The sequence below is a fragment of the Argiope bruennichi genome, chromosome X1 (genome assembly GCF_947563725.1).
Source record: "Argiope bruennichi chromosome X1, qqArgBrue1.1, whole genome shotgun sequence".
Lineage (NCBI taxonomy): Eukaryota > Metazoa > Arthropoda > Arachnida > Araneae > Araneidae > Argiope > Argiope bruennichi.
Window position 1 is genome coordinate 92,904,930 of NC_079162.1, and position 16,276 is coordinate 92,921,205.

General features: G+C 28.1%; 1 protein-coding gene across 1 annotated transcript in view; it reads left to right on the forward strand.

Annotated features, from left to right (window-relative positions):
- The first annotated feature begins 11,311 nt into the window (after nt 1–11,311).
- LOC129958825 (glypican-6-like) overlaps nt 11,312–16,276 on the forward strand; it is a 29,265-nt gene continuing 24,300 nt past the window's right edge. The window contains exon 1 of the mRNA XM_056071524.1: nt 11,312–11,626. Within this exon, the coding sequence (XP_055927499.1) occupies nt 11,479–11,626 (148 nt within the window). The 5' untranslated portion in view covers nt 11,312–11,478. The remainder of the gene's footprint in view (nt 11,627–16,276) is intronic.

Genomic DNA, 16,276 nt, shown 5'->3' on the forward strand with positions numbered 1-16,276 from the left:
TGCATCTGTTATTTTTTCATTTGATATATTACCTCTCATAACAAAGAAATGAGAAACATATAATGATAGGAGCTAAGAAACAGTTATTGTCTTAAATGAAATCCAAAATTAACTGTATTCGGGGTTTTTTCAGAAGAAAAAAAAGCATTCAGATTATTCTTTATAAGGGATTAAATTAAAGAAAGCATTCTTCTCATTAAATGGAACAGCTTTTTTTTAAAAAAAAACTTATTTATTTAATTATTTTTTTACTCTTTATTTCGATTTGAATAAAAGGATTCGAACTGTCCCGTTCTTAAACTTTGAAATAAATAGTTCATATTCAAAGACATTTAACCGATTATTCTGATTTAATTTTAAAAATGAGTTTCTGAGAAATTATTTTTTCTCAATTTTTACTATGCACAGAATTTGGTCAATCAATTTTTAGCGAATAAACACAGCTCCATAATATAATTCCTTTAAATATACATATATATTTTTAATTTCGCATGTAGAATCGTGTTAACATTTGGAAAAGTATTAAAATCACGAAATTTCCCTGACAAACCAGGACAATTCTAATTTTCGATTCATTTTCCTGATACCTATTATCCCATTCGTATCTTAAATCGCCCTTTATATTAAATTATTCTTTTGGTCACTTTTACTTATAGCAAACGAGTCTCTTTTAAATAACTGAGATTATTTATATTTACTTTATGATATAGGGTTAAAACTAAATCAAACCCACCAACTTTCACAAATGTTCATAGTAAGAAGTATCGATATAATTAAAAGACATTCCCTAAGTCAGGAAAACAAGCCTGCAATCGGGCTACGAATCTAATTTACTTTCACTTTCCGATGAATAAGCGATGGCCTTGAAAAGAGGAAGTAAGCACGGGAAGTGGAGTCAGATTTCCTGGATGAATTTTATTAATTGAAAAAGAAACTGGAAGACAAGTGGCAATCAAAAAGTTTCAAGTTTATCAAACAGCCTCGACTTGTAATCAGAAACCTTTCGATGAAAAGTTTCTGTTTATCTAAAGTGGCCAGACGTCCCAGATGAACTGGGATTTTACCGACTTTCTACCGGAATTGTTTGTCCTATATTGTCCCGTGTCTTATTTTTACGATAATGTTTTTTTTTTTTTAAGATTAACAAGATTTCCTTTAAAAAAAATGGGTTCTAAATGTTCCTATTTTTAATATATGCTGAATATGATATCGAGCTTGGCCAAATACATTATTGATAATTCATTAGCTCCTTCTGTTTTTTTTTGTTTTTTGTTTTTTTTTTTCATTTTTTAAAATAAGAAGCAATTTCATTTTTTTTTTTTTTGATATTTTTTACATTTATATACATTATGTTAGAATTACAAAATTTGTATAGAATTTATTTATTTTTTTGCTTATCACCAATTATTCCTTATGAGTTCTCTTACATTGTTTGTTCTTGTAAAATTAAAAAATTTAAAAAAAAAACTATTGTACGATGCAGAATGTCGGGTTTCAAAATATCGCTTGACTCATTTTGGCATTCATTAGAGGATTTTCTTAAACATATCCATCTCTTTCGGAATCAATAAAGTTTATTGTTTAGCCTTGATTGTAAAAATCTTACAGTTTTACAAAATATTACAAATAAGATGGTATGAAATCCTCAATTGTTAACTGCCACACAGCTTTGCTTTTACTCATTTTAGTTAAACTTTCATATCTGTTAAGAATTTCAATTTTCTCTTTAACACTCAAATCAGATCCTTTTCAATCCTTTTGTTTTCATAATCCAATCGCAAACAGCTTATCGTGGCTTATGAGTGTTCAACAGATTTCAAACCAGACCTGGCATCGGAGGTGTCCGCTTAAACCAGTTCCGGACCACTCTGTCTCGGATAAAAGAATGTGAACCCCACCCCACATGAAAAATGACTACCAGATGTTTCTTTAGAAATGGAGTAAGAAATTCTAGGAATGTCAGTCCCTGGCTGGATAGGAAGAATCGGTAAATTCCCTCTTTCAAGCCTGATAACATTAAACTACATAGTGATCATACTGCGCGAATATTTCTATGCACATTTGAATCAGTTAGAACGGGACCAAGAATTTTAATAATATAAAGCGAATGATAACGTTTACCTCGATCACATTAAGGAAGAAACCGTAAATTCTCTCTTTCAAGCTTTATAGCATTAAACGACATAGTGATCACACCGCACGAATATTTCTATGCCTTAGATATTTTTAACAATAAAGCATATGAAACACAAATGCTGAAAATTAATATACATTTGAAAAAAATCATTTATTTGTACTAGGCATTACATCTAAACTTTATTGGAAAAATGTAAATTTATGGAATGACTTTTAATTTATATCCAATTTTTATATATATATATATCATGAAATGCTAATAAAGAGAAAATTTGTGACATTAGAGTTTCTGTCTCGTAAACATATTGAAATTAAAAAAGATGAGTACTAATCATTTAAATTAAAGAACACTTTTTTAAAGTTTTAATTTGAAAAATTAAATGAAGCGTTTATGAAAAATATTTATCTACTTTGTTTTTCAAAGAAATGCCGTAGATTTTTAAAATACGAGATTGAGGTAAGAGCATTTATTTTGGAACTACAATTTTCTTTTGTGAAAAGAAAGTTGAGGAGGGGGTGGAGCGGGTCTCTCAACTGGTTTAATCTCCCGCGGAAAAGAATGTAGGGGGACCGAAACGCTGTTTTCTTTTCCGAACAGTGTCTTTGTAGGCTGATTTTCTTTAGCACTAGTTTACCATGAATTGGCATATACCTTTTTCTACCAAAGGGGTCAAAATGACCCCTTTCGGTATTTAATTAGAAAAAATATAAACTGACCTACCTATTATGAAGTTAAAGTAGAAAAAACTTTTATACTTTCAATATATTTGTTGAGGTGTGGTTTGATGAAAAGGCAGTTCCTCTGTGTTTATTTACTAACAAAAGTGTTTATTTTCTAATCTAGGTCTTCAAGACCATCTATTCTTCTACCCAAACATTGATTCACACGTCTTCTTACTAATAACCTATAATAGCTTCTATCTGACTGACTTTTCGCTTCGTCTTCTTGCTTCTTATATACACACATTTTACTAGCACATACTGATTTCTATATTTATACCAATATCTGTGTGCGTCCCTATCAAACCATTATATATTTAAATATAAATATATGTATTCTCAACAATATTTATTCGAATGGTCAAAATGAAAAGATAAGATTTACGATTATATACCTTATAAATATAAGTAAAAATTAATTAAAATGTTCTCATGAAACACGGCAAAAATTTTCTTGAAGAAAATTAAAGGAAATTTTTCTCAGACGGGTCAAAATGACCCCTTGGAAAACCTAGTGTTAAGTAACCTTTGTCTAATCGAGATAAATTTTAGGGAAGCCATGCACGGAATATTTAAATGCTTGGGAGGTTATGCACCATTTGAATGTATTTCCAATATTCAAAATGTATTATACATTTATTTGATTTTATAGAATTTCATATCATTCTTCTTCCTTATAAATAGATGCTCTTGCAAACAGAATCGGATTATCAAGGGGAAGCCACGGACTGGAAAATTGAGTTCGAAGTGAGATTCAGTATAATGGTAGTACGCTGCAGGTTACTCATTCATAAAACTATTAATGCGTAGTGGCCAGCCAATTTGGAGAAAATGGCCCTCAAACTTTCAATATAGCTTATATATTAATAATGAGTCACTGTCGGCGAGTGTCCGAACAACATGGTCGATAAGGCGCTGGCTCTGCATTAGCGAGAGCCAACTTCAGGTTCTGGGGTGGTGTGTGTCTGTGTGTTTTAAATTTATTTGTTTTCTTTTAAAATTATTTAAAATTGATTTAACGATTTACAAATAGTTTTAATTAATATGTTTTCATTTTTTATGCCAAAATAAATGTTAATTCTCTTAATTCTTGAATTGTAATTTAATTTTTAGAAGAAAAATAATCATAAATTCAAAAATATATTTTTTAAATATTCAAAATTGCATAAATTAAACTAACAATTTATAGATGGTTTTATTTAATGTGCTACTCATTATTATATGCAAAAATAAATGTTCTGTCTTTTAATACGTAAGTAATAATTTAATTTTCAAAAGAAAAATAATCATGTTCATTCATACGGTACTTGATTCATAATTATAATTTGATTTTTAAAAATTAGAATAATTATACATAAAATTTTAACGAAGAAAAATGATTTATATAACTATTTTTATCTTAAAATCATTAAAAGTTTTAATTTTTTAAAGTTATTTTTAAAAATTAAAGTTAAATTTAATAAAGTTTGGATTTTATTAACGAGAAATTATTTGTTATTACTCAAGGAAGCTGTATTTATTTCAGAAATTAAAGAGAGCAGCTAAAATGAATAAAATTGTATCAGCAAACGCTGTTAATATTAATAATCGAAAATAAAAAATAAAAAGCAGATGTTAAGTTATGGAAGCAGATGGCTCAAAGTTTTTAATAACATGATACGGTATGCTTTGTATGCTACCCGATTTTCTGAAAAAAGACAAATATTTTTCGAAGGTAAATGAAATTTTTTTCCAAACGATTCCTTTAAGGTTTCCTTTGTGAATAATCATCATTTATCAACTTGCAAGATGTCAAAATATATATCTATCTCGCTTCCAATACTTTTACGAAAATTACTAATTTGGTTCTTATATGTAATATAAAATTAATGAAATATTTTTACTACGCCAATAATTATAATCAATATTTATCATCATTTAAATTATATTTGCAATTATTTTTCCTGCTTAAAAATAAAATTAGGATTCAAGTATTAGGTGAATGACCATTTATTTTTGCATTATAAAAGAGTTATATATTAATTAAATCTATTTGTAAGTTATTAATTTTATTTAAATAATTTTTATAATTTTTTAAGAAAGACGTTTTCTTATCTTTAGTTATTTCTTAATCAAATTATAACTCAGGTATAAAGAGAAAATATATTTATTTTTCCATACAAAAATGAGTAACATGTTAATTGAATCCATTTTTTTAATTGTCAATTTAATTTAAATAATTCTGAATAGTAAAAAACGCATTCATATTTTTAATTATTTTTTTCTAAAAATTAAATTATATTTCAAGAATTAGGAAAATAATCATTTATTTCTGCATAAAAAAGAAAAAACAAATTAATTAAAACAATTTGTAAATTATTAAATTAATTGAAATAAATTTGAAAGAAAACAAAAATAAAAAGCAGTAGTGCAGGATCGAACTCGGGTCTCTCGAAAGCTACGCCAGTGCCTTTCCGATCACGCTGTTCGTGCTCTCGACGGTGGCAACACATATTAGTGTATAAGCTATACTAAAAGTTTAAGAGCCATTTTTTCGAAATCGGTTGGCTATTGAACCTTAATATTTTAGTGAATGAACTTTCAAAAGGCGCACTACTATCATACCAAATCTCATCCCGAACTCAATTTTCCAATCCGTGCCCTCCTTTTGTAAGACTTGTAAAGGCCTCTAGGCAATACAACTTCCAGGCGCCTCCTTTCCTCTCCCCAATTCTTAAAGCCAGATACTTTTTTTTGATTTTTATTTCACATCCATGTTTAATTAAACACATATCACTGTTATAATTATGGGCTTATTTAAGTAATATGTGCTTATTAAGTAAGCACATTTCACTATTATATTACTTTATGCAAACTACTTATGAATGTATAAGTAATAAAAAGATAATATTGTGGCAAACTTAGATAACAAGACATTTAATTAATTGAGAGACGATTTCAGCTTCTCACCTATAAAAACTTAAAATTGTTTTAAACAAAATATTAGGAAATTACTACTCTATGTTTAACACAATCTCAAGACTAATAAAAAAAAAATTGATTTTTGTCTCAATAAGCCAACTGCAAAAAGTTGGATTACACTTATCTACAAGTGACTTTAGAAACATTAAAAAAATCCTAAGTATAATATTCTGATACGTTTTTTGTACTTTACCCATTTGATAATCTGGATCTGATTGCAAATACTCATTTTACAATACAAAGAATATAAGTAAGCTCATCAAAATTCTTATACGACTCGTGAAGCTTATCCCGGGGCACCTCAGATACGAGGATGAAAATGATAGTTGCGTTTGGTGGTTGTTTTTCACCACCCGGGTGGGTACAGAAATGGCTTTAGGTTGGCTACCCCCCAACTGATGACGGAACGTACTTCCTAGGGGTTGTACCTTGGGCCGGTGATGGCCCTTAGGACTCAATTTCAATTCCCAACAGTGCTGTTGTGGCAGTCTAGTCATTCAAATTATCCGTGTGCCTCAGTATGGTTCCGAGTAGTCAACTTGTGATTATACTGGTGTTGAAATGGCAAAAAGTGGTATGTTTCAAAAGCCTTATTTGAATGTCTAAACAATCAGCACATATTGCACTCTTCTCATAAGCTTATGGATTAAAGTTCTTGTGATCTATTATTCAAAAATGATTACATTTTATCTCACTAAGCCATGTGATATTTGCTTATTTTTTAATGATTTGATCCTAATAATTAATCCCTAATAAGTACTTTCTTCTTCAAATACGAGTAAAACTTTGATGTTTCACAACTCATTTCTCCAAATTTTCATGCAAATAAAATTTTCATGCTACGTGTCAGGTATTCATATTTTGCTATTAAAAAATTACTTATCATGTAAATTCATTCATATGAGCTAATTGTGATAAGTATATATTAAAAGATATTCTAACACCCACAACACTTCAAAAAGTTGATATTCTGAGAATAAAAATGAATACCGTGGCTTACTTATGTATCTGAGGTATCTTGCAAAATAAAAGAGCAATAGGGCACATTTTAATATAATTTTGTATGGATGCCATTAAATAAGTGTTGAAATCAATACCGTACAAGTTAATGTACGCATTCATTGTCATTAGTAAAGACAATCAAGGTAGGAAAGTCTAAAGTCCATATTGTAAAACTGAACGTAAATTGGCTCTAATTTGGAGCTCGGTCCTTCTTACAAACAGCTCTCACAACATTACGTCTAATGAAAACGAGGTTATATGGTGAGTCTGTGTACCAGTCAAACCCATTCTTGCTGCAGTACAGTTCTTGAATGATCTCAAATATATGACGACATGTTATTTCTGTCATAAGAGTGTTGCTTACATATTCAGTGGATTTTGGGTATTCGGATTTGACCAGTCTATCTTCTCTTTCAAGATAATATTCCACCAGTTAAGACATTCGTGAAGTAATTTTGCCCATAAAATAAACCGAGAACTATCTACTCACCTCAAAAATCTAATACATGTTTGTAACATTTCTCCTCTTCTGGCCAAAGAGAGAATCTTTATCAAACTCATAGAGGTATGAGCAACCATTCAACATGATATTTGTTCATACAACAGCAATTAACTTTGGATTTGTTAGCTTTTCGCTATCTTTTTTGTAATTTTTTAAAAATTTATTTGATTTACTGGGAGATTTTTATCTAATCTGTCAAACAAATGGATTAGTAGATGAGTTGAGAAGAAACATAAGACACCAGCGTAACGTTGCGCTTTATCTTACCGTTTACAATTTTTGATGGTAGCCATAATAAATAAACAAACAAATAAAATAAAAATGCGCCAAATGTGAAAAAAATTTGCAAGATTTCTGAGAAACTTAAACAAAAGAAAACTAGATATATTCGGAAAGAGTAGAAAAAAAAATCATATAAAGTGAACCTGTTCCAGTAAAATATCTAGATTTTACGGCGAGTTACAAACGTTTAAACCTTCATGAATTCCAAATTCAAATCGACGCCACATGTAACTGACAATTCCCAAACACCCAACCTGATACAACCGGTTGAATCTATATGAAACTTGTGCATTCCATTAATTTTCGAATGAGCACACAATAAAACATATCAGGACTTCTGGGCATATTTAGCCATTTATTTACAATACACAGAAATAGGCGCCATCGAGTAAGAAAACTCTTGGATACCATGGTCGACTCTGATTTCAATATCCAGTCTGAATTTTTTTTTTTTTTTTTTAGAATTTTAGCAGGTACAAGAACAAAAGTTTTAAACAGAGAAAATAGTATTTCTTATCTGGTAAACAAGACTACTTAACTAAATTCTAGAAATTCTGCAAGAGAAAGGTGATGCTGAATTTTTTTTTTTTTTTTTTTTTTTTTTGCAAGCAATAAAGAATAACATCGTATGTTCATACAAGGCTTGAAAAAAAAATTAGATATAATCGTTAGTGGTTGCAAACAATTCCGTTTTTTTCTTTTTTCAAAGAATTAAAGTAAATGAAGTTGCTTATTGAATCACGATTTGTATAAAAATTGTAAGTAAGATATTATAGTAGTATGATATTTTCACGATCTTCTTGGCTTATGATTTAAGAAAAGGGGAAAAAACCTAATTGTACGTGATTTCTAAATTTATTTTTACAGCACAAATGTTTCTAACCATCTTCTGTAAAATAAATCTTAAAAAATCTGCAATTTAACAATATTATTTGATTTTAAAAACTCATTCGTGAATTTTATTTATTGGATTACATTTTTCAAAATCATACATATTCTTTACATTATAACATCTTATTTACTTAGAACGCAAAGAAAGTAGAATGACAATAACTATAGAAGCCTCAAAGAGCGATCACTTGGATACAATCTAAGTAAGCATTATTCAAGCATTTCAAGTGTAAGCATTTTATTCAAGGGAGCAATCTGATGTATCCAATGACATTTTAAACAGCAAAAAATATGGCTATTTTCCTAGTAATAATTCATGTTTTGACAAGAACAAGAAACATTATACAAAGTTTTAAAGGGATCTTTAGGTATTCGGTGGATAAAAATTTGTGACCCGCTTTTCTCCTGAAAAGAATAACTATAAACCAGATATTTTAAGTTGATACTGTATTATATGCAAAATGAGTTCTCTCGACCCGTTGCTTATCAAGCCAGCTCACAATTCAAATTTTAATACATCATAAGAAAAAGGATCATTAAAGCATCATATTTTTAATATGCCATTGATTTCTCCTCATATTCAAGGTGGTTCCGGAATGATATTGATGAAAATGTAGAAGAAATATAATTAATATATGAAATTTGTCAATTAAGTCCTCTTAACACCCAGTCACTTCCATCTATCTCTCCTGAAAACTTATATAAAAATATAACAAAACAAATATTGGATAATGAGTCCTTAAATTGGAAAGCCAGTCCCTTCATATAAATCTCCCCCTATTAGGAATATTTTTTAAAAGATTGTATCGTCCATTTCACAATTATGGATTTCACTTTTTCATTTTGTCGAATTCGAACATACTAACCAACGGCAACTTATTCCGTATGTTTAAAAAAGAAATGAAAAAATCATATTTCACTGTCATTCTTGAAATACGAAAATCAGCAAGAAATTGTTTCGTATTTTTTTCTAACATTTTTATTGATCTCAAAGATTAAGAAAAAAACTCTTTATACATTTCTAGCTTCTGTTTTAAAAGTATCTGTCAAAAATAAGATAGATAGAAATCTGCTTAAGAAAGGATAGCATTATCCTTACATTTTAGTACTAAGCTTCCCTCAAAGATAAAAAGAGTGAATCTCAAACTGCTAATCTCGGCGAACACAAAAAGTGTGTTGTAATCATTCCGTATAGCTTGCCAGGATGCGCTTTATAAAATTGGGCTTAAAATAGTAACTTTTTGTTGGAAAAAAAATCTTAGAACTTATGGTCAAGAATTGCATATAAAGAGATTTATATAATATGAGAGTTGCGTATAAGAGCTCTATTTGCACCCACCCACTGATACACACACACACAGACAGAGAGAGAGAGAGAGAACCACTTGAGTATATTGGGTAAAACATTAACTTAACCACCTAGATACAGAAATGAATCTTAGTTAAAGAAGACTTACTTTTAATATACTAATAGCTAAAAGTAATTTTCATTTGAATTATCTTTAAAAAAGAAAACATATTTGAATAAAAGTTGCTTTCTAAATCCTTAAGCACAAGTAATCCCTCACGGTCTTTGAACTTTAACCTTTTAAGTGCCAACGGTACATATACATCCTATTAATCTTTTGAAATTAGTTTTAAGTAGTTCATAATAAAAATAATTTCTTTGGAGTTATATGACCATTACATTCCGCCAAACATCTGACTTAAAAATGATTTGAAAAAAGAAAAATCATTCGAAAATTTTTTTTTAAAGAACCTTTTCACTTGTATAGAAAATTAAGAGCAAAATATTTTTAAAATCGCACTCAAAGAGTAAGAGACAAAATTAGATTACCTTTTGTTTCAAGATTTCGAGACTCGCTGTTTTCAACGGTTGTATTTCAATATCGCAATTCAATTAAATGTCAATTCAACCTATTTGAAAATGTGAATATATCCTTCTTTCATCTCTGGGGATAGTAGTTTTTGTCGCTATATTCTCCAGTGTTTATTTCAAATTCCTTCCATCTCTCCCACCATCCTTTTTTTGACGAAATAAATGCTTCCTGGAGCATACGCAAAAGCGCAGAGGGGTTCAAAACCCGAGAATGAACACGAGTTGATTTGATTTATTACATTAAGTTTGGATTTTGAAGCTGCACTGCGGTTATTTTGAGCATGACTTGATTATGAGAATAACACCTTAGGTTGTAGATCTCTTAGGAATTTCCCTCTCCATATTAGCGGGGGAACGTTTGATCTTCGATGGAAAATTTGAGGCTTGTATCAAGTCCGCATACACGTCGGACCCTTGGTGAATTTTGGACTTCGAACTTGAGAACCTTTCACGAATCTGAGATCTTATCATTTTACCTTTAGATTTAAAGGTGCACTTTTGAATCCCTCTAACCGAATGATTCCTAAAATTTTAAATTATATAAAAATTACACGAAAAACACTATTTAATACAGAGTTTGCATGACAAAAACATTACTTAATTTTAAATTGTGAAGAATAAACAGTGAAATTTGATGAGTAAATTAACTCACTTACTGTATAAATTTTTTACTCTAAAATTCTTATATCATACTGCAGAGCATATTTAAAGATTTAAGATTTTTATGTATCTTCTACACGTCATTTAGGAACGTCTGTTAAATCTGAAATCATGTGCATGAAAAAACAATAGAAAAACTTACTTCATGTTTTTAGAATGATGTCCGCTATGTTTTATAGCCTTTCTGCCATTTTGGTGGTTTATGAGCATGCGCAGAATTTCAAGTTTGACTGCTTTTTTCACTTTTTCGAAAAGCTGTTAAATTTCATATTTGCAGATTTTTATCTGGCAATGCTAGCTTTCGTTTGATTAGACTTCTGTGTGTTGATAATGTAATTCATAATTTTCTTTATTTACATTTTTTTATTTACATGCGATGCATTGACCTCATGTTTCTCAAAATGATGATTTCACGCTAGAATTCTGAAACAACACAGCTGTAAAGATGAAACAGATACTTTATTCATTTCTTTGCATTAGTTTGCTTTTAATTAAAGTTGCTGCGGTAAAAGCATTATCATGTTCAAACGTTAAATATGCTTATACTACCAAAGGATTTGACGACGGAGATGTGCCAAAATCTGCAATATCTGGTAAGAATGTCAAAGATCAAGTTTTTTTTAGTATTATTTCTCGCAATTTCCTAGTTTGCATGAAACTTTCTAAAGAACACTTTTGCCTGAGAGAACATGTTCAGATTAGTGTTAAACTGTAATCTAAGTTACTTGGCAGTAATTTCATTGTAATATCGTTAATAGCAGTTCAACTGTTCAACTTAAATATTATGAATTCTTGAATCCAGATTAAGATAGGTGAAAGAACATTTGCAATGAAAAACTGTTCAAGATAAATATATTCACTGATATCTCTGAATTTCTTGTAATCTCACAATTCAGCCATTATAATTCACAGAAAAAGTACATTAATGGTTTTTTTTAGATTATTAAAGACTTCAAATCTATAAAATTAAAAATTAATATAAAGTTTTAGGAACTTATTAAAGACGCTTACTTACCATTTTGTAATTGCAAGATGACTAAAAAATTTTTCTTCTACTTGTAAATTGGTGGAATTCTTTGTAACTATTCATTGAAGTTGGTATATGCTGTATAAGTAAATGCTGTTGCATATATCTAACAAATAAAATAATTCATATCAGACTTTCTTAACTGACAAATACATATTTATGTATAAATGATCTTGGTTCTTAATCTTACCTGTGTGATTACAGGCTGCATAGTCTCTTGTAATAAGGTTACTGTTAGACAAAATATAAGATATTCAATTAATACATTTTTAACAGATGGTGAAGCGGATATGCACTTTTGAGCAGGGATATGATATTAATTAAGAAATAAGGCTGTAGCTTAGTAAAAATTTTTTCTTTAGGCACTCGGAGAGAAATTTTGTGGCTGCTACTAGGCATTTTGTGTCAGTTTGTAACTCATGTTATGGTTGCTAAATGATAGTTTTATTCAAAGAATTTAATGTTATCAGATTGTAATATTGATATGATTTTGTATGAGCAATTTAGATTTATGCCAAACACATAAAAAATTAATGGATAGTAAATTTGCATTATGCTAACCTTTCGATTTCTGTGTAAAAAGCTTATTTAATTGAAATCATATATGTATAATAGTAGTCAAAACATGTTATAGATTGCAGTTAGGATTTTGTAAAAACTAAATGTCTGCAAGAAATTAAATAAATTTAATCAATGGAAATGAAAATAATAAATGAAAGAACAGTGACCAATTTGTTATACTTAGTGATGGTTGCAGTAAAAAGTTTACTTAAAAAAATAATCAATTTATAATTTAATGATTTTACTTGAAGACTCAAACCTAATTTCATACATCCAGTGATGTGCATTAATAGCCATTAATATATTTATATCTATTATTCTTTAAAATAAGTTTTATTCTTTAAAATATGCATTATTCTTTATAATATGTATTATTTTTTGTATTATTTATTATTCTTAAAAAAATTTAAAGAATTACTCATTTAAGAGTAATCTTTTTTTATTGAGCATGAATTGTTTCAGTAAATTATAATTTTTTCATCAATTTTTTTCTTAAATTTAAAATATTTTAAATGATAATTATGACAGTTCCTTAAACTGCTTTTGTAAATTTAAGTTATTATAACATATTAGAATAAATATACAACAATACCTATAAGTATTTCTAAAACTTGATTTGGTTTTCTTAACATTTTCTTACTTTTTTGAATAAGAAAATCACATCTTGTTTCTTAGCATTTTTTTACTTTTAGTTTGATTATCAATAAAATTGGAAAATAAAAGAAGAAAATACAAAACAAAGGGGGGGGGGGTAGGGAGATAAAGAGAATGAGGCTTAGAAATTTGCATCTGTGAAAAAATCTTGTCAATACTCATTTTGTGTTAAAAAAATTAATATATATACTGGAAGAGACTAAGTTATTGCTTTAAGATATGTATTTCAATCCTTCCAAATATCTTTTAAAGTACTGCTAATTTTGTTAATGGTTGGGAATTGTAAAGAGATGTTTTATTTAGAAAAGGAAATGTGAAAGATTTATATAGACCTCATAACTTTGTACATTGCCAAAAATTGTTTTAACTTTTTAAACCAGTAAGTTATTGAAAATTGTTATTAAGATTCTAGAAATCGGCAACTTTATGCATGTTAGCTTATAAATAAACATTAGCATTTTCTTTTATAAGATTTATTCAAATAATCTTGCTCATTTTTGTTTAGGCTTAACTTAGCTGTTCATCTTAAAATAGAGTTGGAATTTTATTGCATGGTTTTAATGCAAATAATAATAAACAAAAGTCACATTATTTATGAAGTCAAAACAGCAACTATCTTGTTTCATTGTGAACTTATATTCAAAATTTTACATGCTTTCATTACTTTTGTTGGTATAGAAAGTTTTTGCTTTTGATATATCTCATTCAAAAAGCACACACAATTTTAATAAGTTTAGGGATATATCCTGATCATCCAGTAGAAGTTATAAATTGATATAATTAGAATTATTATAATTTTTAAGTTACTAATGAAATCTTAATTTAATATGTCAATGACACATTTGTCATGTTAGTCATTTATTAAAAGCTACATAGGGGTACAGCATTGATAAGTGCTGCAATAAAAATCTTTTTGCATGTTTTAAGGTTAGAGGAAGAACTCTATATAATTAAGCAGCTTTTACTTTAAGCGTAGAGCTTTATTATATCGAATATCAATTGGGGTTAAAAACTATTAACATTAATAAAGTATTGGTGTTAATACTATATTTGGTGAATTGAGATCATATTTAAGATTATTCAGTAAGACATTAGGATGGATACATTATGGAGTTTATTCCCATATTATAAATTTGATTTGACTTCTACTTTTTTTTTTTTTTTGTGAAATCTTAATAGTTTTTGAAAAACATGCTAGCTTCATTTTTTTTTGTTATGTATTTATTATAACAACCAGCATTTAAAAATAGTAATTCTAATATAATTTATTTTGAAGACTGAAGAAGGCTACATTTTGAGGAAATTATTTCTATTTGTAACAGCATGTTAATTTAGATTAGTAAATTTTTTTTATTAATTTCTATATTTTTCTAATAACATGATTTACAAATGAAAAAGTTATTGTGGTTTTTGGTTTTTATCCTGAAATGATTGTTGAAACCAGCTAGCAGTGAAATTGATGTCATCCTGAACTTCTTTAAAATTATACATTAATGTATAGCCCTGAAATTACTTTAACTCTTGTCATGAACATTTGTAAATTCTTTTTTAATATTTGACAGATAATGAATAATAAACAATAATATGAATTAAAATTATTACTTTTTTATTATTAATTTTTAATGAACAATAATTCATATAAAATTATTAAAATTTTGAATATTTATAATTTTAATTCTTTAATTTGAACCTGGAATACATGCCTCAATAAATGGATTAAATTACTAAATTTGTACTAAACCTTTGCAATGATGAATTAAGATGGTGCTAGCTAAGGCAATAAAATAACTTTAAAAATTTATTCAAAACAGTTTCTTTACAATTTTTGACCTTGATCTTTTTATATTTGCTATAGTAACTGGCAACATAAAGAAAAGTTTTAACACAGTTAATATATTTAGAAATAAAATGTTAGAATTATTATTTAGTGAGTATTACAGTATGTCTTGTGTGTTATTTACACCCCTTTCTTTCATTCAAAATTTAATCCTCTAGCAAACCAATTTCTTGGGTTTGGTTTTCATTTGCATAGTTGTTATAAAACTTTACAAAGTTTGTGGAACATTTTTTTAATTCCTGTTTTTCTGAAGTCTTTTTTTATTATTATCAGTGATTGATTTGAGATCTTTTAAATCTATTTTCTATCTGTACAGTAACAGTAGCAATTACAATATTAAAAAATAACATCTAAATTCCTCTATCGGAGTTTCTATAACTACATCTTCTGTTATTTCAGAATATAATCTTTTTCTTTTTCAAGTTCATTTTTCATGAAAACATTCTGAAATATTCAAATTATGAGTTATAAATTAAATCAATCAATAAAAATTTGTTTTTCTTGAAATAATTTATAGATAGTGTTAATTTTGGACAATATTGCAAACTATATTTTTAAACATAAGATAAATGACATTTCTTGTATTGAATCCAATAGATTTGTAGCTTCCAATACCACTGTATCATTGTTATTTACATCAATAAATTCTTCTAAAGCATTACAAGTTCATTCAAGCTGTGTGTACACTGCTTTAATAATAGAATCTATTTTGACTTCCCAATGATTGTTGCATAATGGTTTAAGGGAAATATTTAAATATTTTTGTAAAATTTCTCCATTTTTGTAGATACAAAAAATAAGTGATATAAACGTTGCAATATATCCCCCCCCAAAAAAAAAAACTATATATCCTGCTTAATGCAGCATCACAAATTAATAAATTAAAAGAATGTGATAGGCAAGGCACATAAATTGCTTGAGGGTTTAGAGCAAATCTTCTAAATTATACACCTTTATATTCCCCTTCCACGCTGCTACCATAGCTGTGTGCCTGTCCTCTAAAATTGCCTGTCCACTTTTTTCTGCAATATCTAAATCAAACTCTCTTAACCTTTTTAATAGAGTCTTTGCTACTCTTTCTCCATTTACATCGGTTATTTCAATAAACCCTATAAATAACTCATTTACATTTCATCTTTTCTCTTCAAAATTTGCATACTTAAT